This window comes from Stegostoma tigrinum, chromosome 5 (genome assembly GCF_030684315.1).
Source record: "Stegostoma tigrinum isolate sSteTig4 chromosome 5, sSteTig4.hap1, whole genome shotgun sequence".
In the NCBI taxonomy this organism is placed as follows: domain Eukaryota; kingdom Metazoa; phylum Chordata; class Chondrichthyes; order Orectolobiformes; family Stegostomatidae; genus Stegostoma; species Stegostoma tigrinum.
This window is the reverse complement of record NC_081358.1, coordinates 117,246,462-117,259,213: the sequence shown is the minus strand read 5'-3', so window position 1 is coordinate 117,259,213 and position 12,752 is coordinate 117,246,462. Positions and strand designations below refer to the sequence as shown.

The 12,752-nt window shown below is 40.3% G+C and overlaps 1 protein-coding gene across 3 annotated transcripts in view; it reads left to right on the top strand.

Moving 5' to 3' along the window:
- Positions 1 to 12,536, top strand: part of afg3l2 (AFG3-like AAA ATPase 2) — a 54,532-nt gene extending 41,996 nt beyond the window's left edge. For all 3 annotated transcript variants that reach the window (XM_048529573.2, XM_048529574.2, XM_048529572.2), the window contains 5 exons: positions 563 to 673; positions 3,249 to 3,364; positions 5,103 to 5,303; positions 7,764 to 7,958; positions 11,741 to 12,536. In XM_048529573.2, coding sequence (XP_048385530.1) covers positions 563 to 673; positions 3,249 to 3,364; positions 5,103 to 5,303; positions 7,764 to 7,958; positions 11,741 to 11,986 — 869 coding nt within the window. In that variant the 3' untranslated portion in view covers positions 11,987 to 12,536. The remainder of the gene's footprint in view (positions 1 to 562; positions 674 to 3,248; positions 3,365 to 5,102; positions 5,304 to 7,763; positions 7,959 to 11,740) is intronic.
- The last annotated feature ends 216 nt before the right edge of the window (positions 12,537 to 12,752 follow it).

Here is a 12,752-nt window from a genome sequence, read left to right as displayed (position 1 = left end):
GGGGAGGGTATGAAGTAGATGACTACTGTTGGGGCTCGGTCTCTAAGATGTTTCACTTGAGCCAGTTGCACACCGTTTTGGGGAAGCGAATTCCAGATTTTCATTATTAATTTAACTGCCAAATTGGTTCCTGATTTCACTTCTGAATAGTTCAGATCTAATTTTAAGATTGTACCCCCTTGTTCTAGATGCGCACACCAGAGGCAATACACCAAATCCTCATTGTCTGTGGGGCATAGGAGCACAGCCTTCCTGCAGTTAACAAAAAAAACCCTGGATACTGCTGTTTTGTAACTCTTATGGATCATGCAATCTAGCCGGATGTGTCAGAAAAGGGTTTTGGGTCTGATCTTGCAAGTATATGGATCCACAGGTCATGAATCACCAGATAATGAGGACTGAGTGTGGTCTCTCTGGATCTGTCAATGGTGAAACACATGTCTGAAAATGTTGGTTTACTTCTCAGTGAAATGTTACTTTCTGCCAGTGAAGACTTTTGCTTTTGGAATGTCATGCTGGAAGTGAATTACTTTTCTGTGCTTGCTGGTTTGTTTTCCTTCAGGAGCTGACATTGCCAATGTATGCAATGAAGCTGCTTTAATTGCTGCCAGACATCTATCTGAGGCCATTATACAGAATCACTTTGAACAGGCTATTGAGCGTGTAATTGGAGGTAAGAATTTCAGTGGTCTGAATATTGATATATTATCAGTAACATTTAAGGTATCAATATTGAAACAATGAATTCATAGATAAATAATATCTGCAGCCACATTATTGATATTTCAATAAATTGTGCAGAGAACTGGTCACGTGTGCATTGAAGTGTGGGCCAAGTTCTCATTCTAATAACACAAGTTACCTCCTTGAACTCTGTAAGGAAAATATTCAAGGCATTGGCCACCCAGTGTGCTGCTGCGCATCTCGTAGAAAATAGGCAATGTTCCCAGTTGATGGTAGACAAAGATTCCAAAGTGAAAGCTAGCTTATAGACCATAAGTTTTATTTTTCCTTTTTGTTTACCATGAAGGTCAGCCAATGAACATACTCATAAAGGCTGCTGATGTACTTGTAACAAAACAACATAAAAAGAATTACACAAAGAAAGTCACAAACTATGTTGCATTATTCAAGAACTATTGGAACAATATCATTCCAGCTATCAAAAAGATTAATTTATTTTATCCCAGCAATAGCCTTTCTAACAGTCAGCCTCACTGAAGAGTGACACCTTCCTCCACACTAAAGCTTCTAGCACAGCTGGCATGGCTGTCATTGATTTCCTTTTGGTAGATAGCTGTGAGTTCACTTGATTTTTTTTCTTGTTATTGTTTCTCCTCAAGACCCTTAAAACAAACTACTGACTCAGCTCATTTATGGTTTCACGCAGGTTCCCTAAGCTCTTATCTTCAACAACCCCATAGCATGAGCTTCCTCTCTGAAACCTCCATACCCTTCTACTTCTGGAGTTTCCTTCTCACTGACTTTTAAATGAAGCTGCTTTAATTGTTGCCAGACATCTATCTGAGGCCATTATACTCCTACACCCTCAGTGTTTGAAGACTGCTAAAAGCAGCAAACTGTATGGTTTAGAAGGGGTGGACGCTAGGAAGTTGTTTCCATTAGGCAGGGAGACTAGGACCCGTGGGCACAGCCTTAAAATTAGAGGGAGTAAATTTAAAACTGAAATGAGACGACATTTCTTCAGCCAGAGAGTGGTGGGCTTGTGGAATTCATTGCCGCAGAGTGCAGTGGAGGCCGGGACGTTGGATGCCTTCAAGGCAGAGATTGACAAATTCTTGATCTCAAAAGGAATCAAGGGCTATGGGGAGAGTGCAGGGAAGTGATGTTGAAATGCCCATCGGCCATGATTTAAATGGCGGAGTGGACTTGATGGGCCGAATGGCCTTACTTCCACTCCTATGTCTCATGGTCTTATGCATTTTCTCCCTGCATGAGCCTGTTTTTGTCACCCCCTCCCCTCTTTGGAGATTTTAAGAATAAACAGATTTAAGCAGAGGTGATGGCCTAATGGTACTCCCACTAGACTATTAATCTAGAGACCACATAAATTTCTGGGGATTTGGATTTGAATCTTGGCATTGTCAATTGTCAAAAATCCAGCCGTTTCACTGTGTGTTAGGGAAGGAAACTACCATCCTTACCTGGTCTGGCATACATGAGTCCAGGTCCACAGCAATGTCAGTGACTCCTAAATACCCTCTGGGTAATTAGGGATGGATGATAAATGCTGGCTTAGCCAGTGATGCTAGACAGAAAAAATGGTCCAGATAGTGAACACTGAGCAATTATATCCCCAATGGCTAGCTGGTTATTTGCATAAAATACATTACTTCTGGTAAAGCCTGCTTTGACCCAATGTTCAAAATGTCATTTTTAAAAAAAGACAAGCAAGAAACGTGGAGAACTTTGTGAATAAGTCTAGAAGTAGTAGGTTGTCAGACAGATTGAAATAGACAAAACTGGAAAAGCAAACTGATCCCCTGTCAATATTTCGAAGAAGAGCAGGGTACTCTGGCCAATATTTATCTCTGAAATAATTATAAAAAACATATTTTGATTATTGCCACATACTTGCGAGATGTTGCTGAGTGCAGATTGGCTGCTGTGTTTCCTAACTTATTTCAATGACTGCACTTCAAAATGACATAATTGTCTGGAATCTACTTTTTCCAGTGCCCATGGATTTATAAATGCAAGTCTTCCTTTTCAACCCAGGTGAACAGCATCCTTTGTTAAATTGAGTATAGGCTGTTATCTGCCAATAATATCAACAAATAACCTTAGACCTTAGCTAGAACTTCCACTTGACAAGAGATAAAATAATGAAGAGGGTTGAAATTATAGTGCAGAATCCACCATATCAGAAAGGCTTCTGGTACAAGCATAAGGTAGTGAGGTTGTATGGCCACAACCCTACTGGCTGAAAGTCCCAGTGGTGAAGCAGTAACCCAGAAGAATGCTATTATTTGCTTTATATGTTGTGTGTATATCTGAACGGCAAACTCACTTAATCCTGACTTGAATTCACTTTGTGTAAGTCATAAGTTATTAAATACTTCATTGATTTGGTTGTGTCTTCAGCGTTGTGTTGCAAAAGAAGCGGTTCTCCATAATTCTTATTCAGAGATGAATGTTCCCTCTGCCTAAAATGTTCACTAAAGAAATGATTTGTTTTTTGTGAATGTTTATACTTCGTAATATTTTCTCCTAATCCTCCAATATAGGGCTGGAAAAGAAAACCCAGATTCTACAGCCTGATGAGAAAAAAACTGTAGCGTATCATGAGGCAGGCCATGCAGTAGCTGGTTGGTTCCTGGAGCATGCCGACCCTTTACTGAAGGTGAGATAAATCATAGCAAATATTGCAGTGCTAAATCACTTTTATCAGATTGCTGAGAGATTTCTGCTGTGCACCTTTGTTTCAGAATATCTACAATAGAAGGCCTAAAATATTCAGTGCTAACTTGTTTTACTGAATATTCCCTTTCGGGCAATGAATAATGTAGTAATATATGGAGAACTTTTTCAAATGATCACCAAGAGACAATAAAATTTCGTGGACACATTTAGGAGAGAAAAACCAGAACATTTGGTAGTGACTGAGAAAATTGAGGCTAGCAGCATAAGAGGAGACAAAGGAGGAAATACAACAATGGTTTAAGAAACAGAGCAAATGTAAGATTTTAGAACGTGATGCTGGATAAGAAGAAAATATTGGAATGCCCTTCTTTGTTCAAGACACCTTAACAGTACAAATTTACAATTGCAGAATACTCAATAGTACAAAACTTGCGTATTGATGAAAATACCAAAATGTTGCTGAATGGTTTTGTCTTGTGCTCTAATTGGGATATATACAGGAGTAGTGAATACCAAGTTTCAAGCGATCACACCACTTTGTTCCAGGATGAAAGGTTGCTGATTAGTTGGTAGGCCAATGTGGACAACTGTTGCAAAGTTGGTATAGTATTTGTGGATTGGAAGGCAGGACATTAGAAATTCTTTAAGTATAGCGGGGAAAGAGTGCGTGGTCCCTTTAATAGGTGAATTTTTTTGTCTGCAGGCAGCAGCAGATGCAGTGTTCTTGAAATTGAAGCATTGTATCAGAATGGCTATACAGTTAGCAAGCAAAGCAGCATTTTTACCAAGACAACAAGTTTTTGAATTTAGCCAATTAATTTATACTAGCATTCTTAGTAGTACTACCACTCAACAGCACTCCTACCTATTGTTCCTGATACAAGAATTTGACAGAGGAAGATGTTATGACTGGAGAACAGCAGAATAGACAAAGACCATTCTGGAAGACTTAACCTGGCTGTAATTTTTGAGAGACTAAGTTTTAATTTACTTTTCTTATTACTTTGGTTTACATAAGTGGGGTGTTTACTGAAGCAGCATTTCATTAGAATTTTGTTTTATTTGAGAATAGTTAGTAGTTAAAGGAAGGAATTGTTCACTTTGTTAGGAGTTCTGTTAATTTGTTCACTGTTAGAGTTAGATAGATAAATTGTTACTTGTTGCTTATAAAGTGAGTATCATTTAACCACGCCTTTATAACCGTTTGCGGGTGAGAGGCAGATTATACTACTTTTCACACTTCCTTTAACAGATTACAAGGTGAAGCAAACTTCTTTGGGTGTTTTGGTTTTAATTATCAGAGAGGTGTCAACCACCCCTGATGCAGTCATGTTGAAAGCAAAGGGCACCTTTATACTCCCCAAGTTCTGCTACTGCTGCTGTTAGCTCATAGTGCCTCATGAATGCCACAAGTAGGTATATCCTGTACACAAAGCAAGGCAAATCCAACAAGGCTAGTTACCACCCCACTTTCCATCACCAGTGCTTGGTTAGCAATAAACTGTTCACTAATGCTCAGTTTGGGTTCGTCTGGGTCTAATCTGCTCCTTACCTCATTAGCGCCTTAATTCAACAACATTAAAAGTTTTACATTAAGATTGTGCCTTTTACATCATAAGGGCATCCCAAACTGCTGTGGAGAATGGAAGAGTTTTGCAGGGAATGGAATACCAAACTTCTACGTTAAGTTCTAAGAAATTCTTACTTTGTATTTTTAGGTGTCCATCATACCTCGTGGGAAAGGGCTTGGTTATGCTCAGTATTTACCCAAAGAGCAATATTTGTATAGTAAGGAACAACTTCATGATCGAATGTGCATGACATTAGGTGGACGAGTTGCAGAACAAATCTTTTTTGGTAGAATAACAACAGGAGCACAGGATGATTTAAGAAAGGTTACCCAGAGTGCTTATGCTCAGGTATGTTGTTAGTCTAACGAATTTGATAAAGTGTGGTGTGTTTCTATTTTTCCATTTCAGTTTACTCCTCAACATTATTTCTGCAGTGTTAATTCCTAATTAACTGCAAATCACATGAATGCAAAAAATGTATATATAGAATATCTTGAGGGTATTCTTACTTGTTTCAGTTTGACTGTCTTCTGCAAGTTTTCAGCCTAGTGTTTGGCTAAACAGTGTGAGCATTGTTAAAATTGATATCAATCCATCTCAAGTTGGGAGGATGGACAAACTGCAGTATAACTTAAATTCCAAATTTGACAGCATGTACCAAGGAACCATGAAGGAATGATATCTTGTCCTCCTCACGTTAACAACTTTGAATGACAGGAACTGAACCGTGTTGTCTTCAGATTGCAGCCTTAACTCCTGAATGGTGACACCCTGCCCCTTACAGATGCTTCTCTGCACATAATGTACACAATCTGGCATAGTCTTATTCTGTTGCTTACATGGATTTCATCCCTTTTCATATATTAACTGAATTAAAAGCCAAGATGCTGAGGTCACGGTAATTTTATATAAATACGTTGGTACAGTCTTGATGGTATAGTGTCATAGCACAGAAACCTTGGTCCAACCCGTCCATGCCATTCACGTATCCTAAACTGAACTAATTCCATTTGTCTGCATTTAGCCTATTTCTCTTTAAACTTTTCCTATTCAAGTTCCAGTCCAAATGTCTTTTAAATGTTGTAATTGTACTCACCTTTACCACTCCTCTGGCAGCTTCATACACACACCACCCTCTGAAAATGTTGCCCCTCAGATCCCTTTTAAATCTTTCCTCTCTCACTTTAAAACTATGCGCCCTAGTTTTGGACTCCCCAATCCTTGGAAAAAGACCTTGGCTATTAACTTTATCTACGCCCCTCATGATTTTATAAACCTTTATAAGATCATCCGTCAGCCTTTGCTCCAGGGAAAAATGTTCCAGCCTATCCAGCCAATCCTTATAATTCAAACCCTCCAGTCCTGGCAACATCCTTGTAAATCTTTTCTGTACCCTTCGTATTTCAACAACATTCTTCCTATAGCAGAGAGTCCAGAATTGTATGCAGTCTTGTACAGCTGCAACATGACTTCCCACTTCCTATACTCAGTGACTGACCAGTGAAGGAAAGGATGCCAAATGCATAAAAAAAAACACACCACCCTGTCTACCTGCGACACCACTTTCAAGGAACAATGAACTACACCCAGGTCCCTCTGTTTAACAGCACTCCCCTGATCCTTCCCATTAACTGTGTAAATTCTACACTAGTTTGCCATACTAAAATGCAACACCTCCCATTTATGTAAATTAAACTCATCTGCCACTCTTCGACCCATTGGCCCATCCGATCAAGATCCCATTGTACTCCTAGATAACCTTCTTCACTGTCTACTACGTCGCCAATTTTGGTGGCATCCACAAACTTACTTAACCATACATCCTATATTCTTATCCAAATCATTGATAAAAATAACAAACAGGAATGGACTCAGAACCAATTCTTGTAGTACACCTTTGGTCATAACACCCCAGTCCAAATAATGACCATCACCCTCTGTCTTCTACCATCAAGCCAATTTTGTACTCAATTAGCTAGCTCTCCCTGGATCCCATGTGATCAAACCTTACTAACCAGACTACTCTGCAGGACTTTGTCAAAGGCCTTGCTAGAGTAATCAAGGGGTAAACTAATGTTTCTACCTATTATAATTTCACCCATTTGAAATGGCCTGGAAGCATTTGTAGGTCAGTACAGATCATCACTTTCCAGCCCCCCTCACTTCTGTGATTTTGCTGCTTTTCACTATCATGTATACATTGCCCCTTGTTACATGAAAAAAGTTTTTTTTTGTCTTAGGCTACTGATCCTGAGATCTGTAACTTAATTTCCTCTGCAGTAGGCTTCATCTAAGAATATAACAAATAATGAAAGATGGATTCTTGTCTCCTTTGCTCCCTGCATGGTGCACCGATAGGTTAGATCACCTGATCCCCAACCTTCCTCACTCTAACTCCACTTGTTCACTGCTTTTTGATTTTAACTAATTTTGTTAGATCCCCATGGTTTCAATTTCCTTCAATCCATTATTGAACAAAGATCTGTGTTTCATGCCATAGTACTTTGGTGATTTTCTATTTCTTTGCATGTGTTAAAACACCTTAAAGAAAGTCTGTTCATGAAAAGTTGGAATTTTGCAGTGCAAGAGGAGTCTTTGCTTTTTTTTAAATTTGTGGAACATCCAAGTCAAAATTACTCTTTGTTAACACAGAATCCTGGAGAAAAAGGATTTTTGTTGACTTGGTTTGCAATGAAATTGGCCTTTAATGGGATCATAGAGTGTGTACTATGTTCTTGGGCTTTGCAGTTTCACGAGCAATGTTGCTATGTGATAAACTCCTGTTTAATTTTCATGATGTTTTCCTAGATTGTCCAGTTTGGTATGAATGAAAAAGTAGGCCAGGTTTCCTTTGATTTTCCACGACAAGGCGAGATGACTTTAGAAAAGCCATATAGTGAGGCTACTGCCCGACTGATAGATGAAGAAGTGCGATTAGTCATCAGTTCTGCGTATGAGAGGACTCTGTCGCTTCTAACAGAGAAAAGAGCGGAAGTTGAGAAGGTTGGAAAATTTGATATAAACTTTAAAGCTACCTTGTATTAATAATTGCAAAAAATCTTTTGCTACAGTGGGAACTGGCTAAGTTGTTATGCCTGCCATCTTAAGCCACAAATTCACTTCTCTTAAATGGAAGGAAAATTGGCTTGGCTCCACTATATGGATGTGTGCAAATTTCTTCAGGTTTCTGTCAGATTTGTCTGGGCAGCCACCCAGGAAAAGCATGACTTGTAATTCGTCCATGGGTCTTCACACAAAGTTGTTAAAACTGAATGAATGTTTCTTACGCAGAAAGGACAGCGCTCCTCACAGACAGTGAAGTAGCTTATATTGTGAAACTTTGAAACTGTAACAAAGCTGTCACAAGGTCACATTGCTAATTTACTTTTAGAAGTTACCTATTCTCTAAAAAGGCAATTTTGGATCATGCCATTAAGCTGGTAGACTTATTTTTTAACCCTCAATAGATTATCATGTGAGCATCTATAATGTCCATAAATAAGCCCATACCGTTTGGTGTCTTCTTTGGACAAGCATTTGGACATACATGGAATAGTGTAGGTTAGATGGGCGTCAGATTGGTGTGACAGGTTGGCACAACATTGAGGGCCGAAGGGCCTGTACTGTGCTGTAATGTTCAATGTTCTATGAATACATAAGTATATACGTTTTCTATTTATACCTGAAAATTTTTGTTTAGAGATGATAGGGCTCGCTGTATTGTATGATACTGAGCATAGGAATGTCAAAGTTAGAATCCCTGGTCTGTGCTGAGCGAGCTATCTAGTAACCTGATGACAGTAGTAACCTTAAATTCCTTAGGAAATGAGAGAAATCAGCAATCACCTTTTATTAGTTGCCAATAGGCCAAATGTCTGCATAATCTATTTACATCTGGTTTTTTTAAAAAAAGCCATTCACATGGCTTCCTGCAGTCTCTACAATTGAGCTAACATACAAAGATTGCTGTCTTGAAACTCTTAACATAGGCTGCTGGCACCTGTGGATCTGAACTGTATCATTAAACATTCCTTTTATCAAGCAGGAGAGAAAGGGAAACTTATTACTGATGATTGTGTACTGCTAGAGGTTCTTCTCAGCTTCATTGTTTCAGAAATAAGATTTCCTGCTCTTAAGACTTTATGTAATCATGAAAATTGCATAATGTAGCTAATTTCTTAATGGTTTAGGTTGTGGCAACTTGATTCTAAACCTTACCTTTTATTCAGGAACAAAAACAAAGTTGCTGGAAAAGCTCAGCCGGTCTGACGGCATCTGTGGAGGAGAAAACAGAGTTTATGTTTTGGGTCCGGTGACCCTTCCTCAGAACTGATGGTGGCTGGGAAAACATCAGTTTATACGCAGAAAATAGGGAGGTGGGTGGGGTAGGGAGTAAACAATAGGATAGAGCCCAAACAGAGAGAAAGACAGTTGGACAGACAAAGGAGTTGCTAAGGATTAGGCTGGGAGGGTGAATACTTAATGGGGACTGTTCGTGACTAACAATGGGGCGGGGGTGGTGTAGTGGCAGGCTATGTGGTAACAAGGCCTGGCTTGTGAGGTGGATGGCTGGGACATGGGGGAGTTTAGGCCCTAAAACGATTGAACTCAATATTGAGTCCGGAGGGCTGTAGGGTCCCCAAGCGGAAAATGAGGTGTTGTTCCTCCAGCTTATGCTGGGCTTCACTGGAACACTGCAGCAAGCCAGAGACAGAGATGTTGGCCAGGGAGCAAGATGGTGCATTGAAGTGGCAGGCAATATGTAGTTCAGGGTCTTTTTTGCAAGCAGAGCATAGATGTTCTGCGAAGCGGTTGCCAAGTCTATGTTTCATTTCCCCAGTGTAGAGGAGACCAATGTGAGACAAACCAGGGGAGGACTTAGATGGCTAATGGTAGGGCCCTGGGGAATGTTGTTAAACAGAGTCCTAGGGATGCAGGTACATAATTGCTTGAAAGTGGCATCACGAGTTGACAGGGTGGTGAAGAAAGCATTTGGTACATGTGCCTTCATTGGTCAGAGCATCGAGTTTAAAAGCTGGGGAGTCATGATGTGTCTGTACATTGGTGAGGCCACTTTTGGAGCAATGTCTATAGTTGTGGTTGCCCTGCTATAGGAAGGATATTATTAAATTGGGAAGGGTGGAGAAAAGATTGACAAGGATGTTAACTAGATTGGAGGGTTTGAGTTAGAAGGAAAGACTGGATAGGCAGGGACTTTTTTCCATGGAGTGTCGGAGGTTGAGAGGATGACCTTTGTAGAAGTTTATAATATCAAGGGGCAGCGATAAAGAGAATAGATTAGATTGGATTCCCTACAGTGTGGGAACAGACCCTTCGGCCCAACAAGTCCACACCGCCCCTTGGACCATACCACCCAGATCCATCCCCTTATAACCTGCACACCCCTGAACACTACAGGCAATTTAGCATGGCCATGAGTAAATGCGAGGTTTTGCACTTTGGAAAAAAGAATACAGGCATGGACCATTTTCTAAATGGTGAGAAAATTCATAAAGCAGAAGTACAAAGGGACCTGGGAGTGTTGGTCCAGGATTCTCTAAAAGTTAACTTGCAGGTAGAGTCTTTGATTAAGAAAGCGAACGTAATGTTGTCGTTTATCTCGAGGGTTGGAATATAAAAGCAGTGATGTGTTTCTGAGGCTTTATAAAGCTCTAGTTAGGCCCCATTTAGAATACTGTGTCCAATTTTGGGCCGCACACCTCAGGAAGGACATACTGGCACTGGAGCGTGTTCAGCGGAGATTCACATGGATGATCCCTGGAATGGTAGGTTTAACGTATGATGAACGGCTTAGGATCCTGGGATTGTATTCATTAGAGTTTAGAAGGTTGAGGGGAGATCTAATAGAAACTTACAAGATAATGTATGGCTTAGAAAGGGTGGACGCTGGGAAGTTATTTCCGTTAGGCAGGGAGACTAGGACCCGTGGGCATAGCCTTAGAATTAGAGGGGGTAAATTTAAAACGGAAATGAGGAGACATTTCTTCAGCCAGAGAGTGGTGGGCTTGTGGAATTCATTGCCACGGAGTGCAGTGGAGGCCGGGGACGTTAGGTGCCTTCAAGGCAGAGATCGACAAATTCTTGATCTCAGAAGGAATCAAGGGCTACGGGGAGAGTGCAGGGAAATGGAGTTGAAATGCCCATCAGCCATGATTTAAATGGTGGAGTGGACTCGATGGGCCGAATGGCCTTACTTCCACTCCTTTGTCTTATGGTCTTATTCACCTCGCCTGCACATCTTTGGAATGTGGGAGGAAACTGGAGCAGGCGGAGGAAACCCACGCAGACAGGGGTAGAATGTGCAAACTCCACACACAGTTACCGAGACTGGAATTGAACCCGGGCCCCTGTCACCGTGAGGCTGCAGTGCTAGCCACTGAGCCACAGTGCCACCCCTAAGCAAGGGTCTTTTCCCTAGTGTGTGGGAATTCAAAACTATAGAGCCTAGGTTTAGGTTGAGAGAAGAAAGACTTAAAAGGGACCTGAGGGGCAATGTTTTCACTCAGAGGATGGTGCATACATGGAATGAACTACCAGAGGATGTGGTAGATGCAGGTACAGTTACATCATTTAAAAGACTTTTGGACAGGTACATGCATAAGAAAGGTTCAGAATGATATGGGCCAAATGCAGGGAAATGGGACTATTTGAGTTTGGGAACATGATCGACTTGGAGCAAACAGTCTGTTTGCATGTTGTATGACTGTATGACTCTGATAACCATAAAAAAAATCAGGTTTATTTTGTTTTCTTGCAAATTTTAGATTGCTCAGCGATTGTTGGAAAAAGAGGTATTAGACAAGGCAGACATGATTGAACTGTTGGGACCTCGACCCTTTGCAGAGAAGTCAACGTATGAGGAGTTTGTGGAAGGAACAGGAAGCCTTGAGGAAGACACGTCCCTCCCAGAGGGTCTCAAAGACTGGAACAAAGATCGTGAAAATGAAAGAAAGTATGAGAAGAGGAGCAGATTGCAAGAGGAGTCGCTGGAGGGCTGGCATGCTAAATGAGGCAAAATAATTATTTTCCTTTTGTAATTTTAAGAAATTGCGAGCCTACAACAGAAAAATTGTGCCTCCTCGATTGTATTCAGACTTGTTGGTTAAAGAATTTTAAAACTCATGGTTACCAGCTCAGCTCTCCGCATTCAGTGTGGCTTTAACAGTAATTAATTTCCTCTTGGCCAATTTGTTCTGTGGAAATGAACGTGAAACAAAAATGCCACTTTGTTTTAAGGTTGTAAGTGTATTTTAACAAAAATTGCTGCTTCACTTTAGCGCCTGATATGCAAGTCTCTGACTGTGCACACAGCATCTGGTTTCATTTGAATGGGACTTTTATTTATTCAACAATTTTGCCGCACATTTGAAGATGCAAGGGATTGTCTGCTGAGCTAGCAGGAGCTCATGGCTGAGAATTAATGTATACAATTTTCCATACCCTGTGGCTTCTTTATTCGGGGCTGTAAGCAATTGAAGACTTGAATGTAATTAGTTTGTGTAAATATTGTTTATTTTCAAATGTCAAATGGAATACATAAATAAAAGGTAAAATATTGAATTTTGCTACTTGGGCTAGTATGTGATCTTCATTTGGGAGGATAGGCTGTGATTTCTACTACTGAAATGCTCATTAATCAAATACATGGTATACCCAGTCATTGAATGATTTTGAAATGAAACTTCAAAGGGCAGTATGACAACAAATAAAGTTTTCAAAAACCTCTATCTTAACGTTAATAGTAATAACTATTTATTGATTACAGGTACATACTAC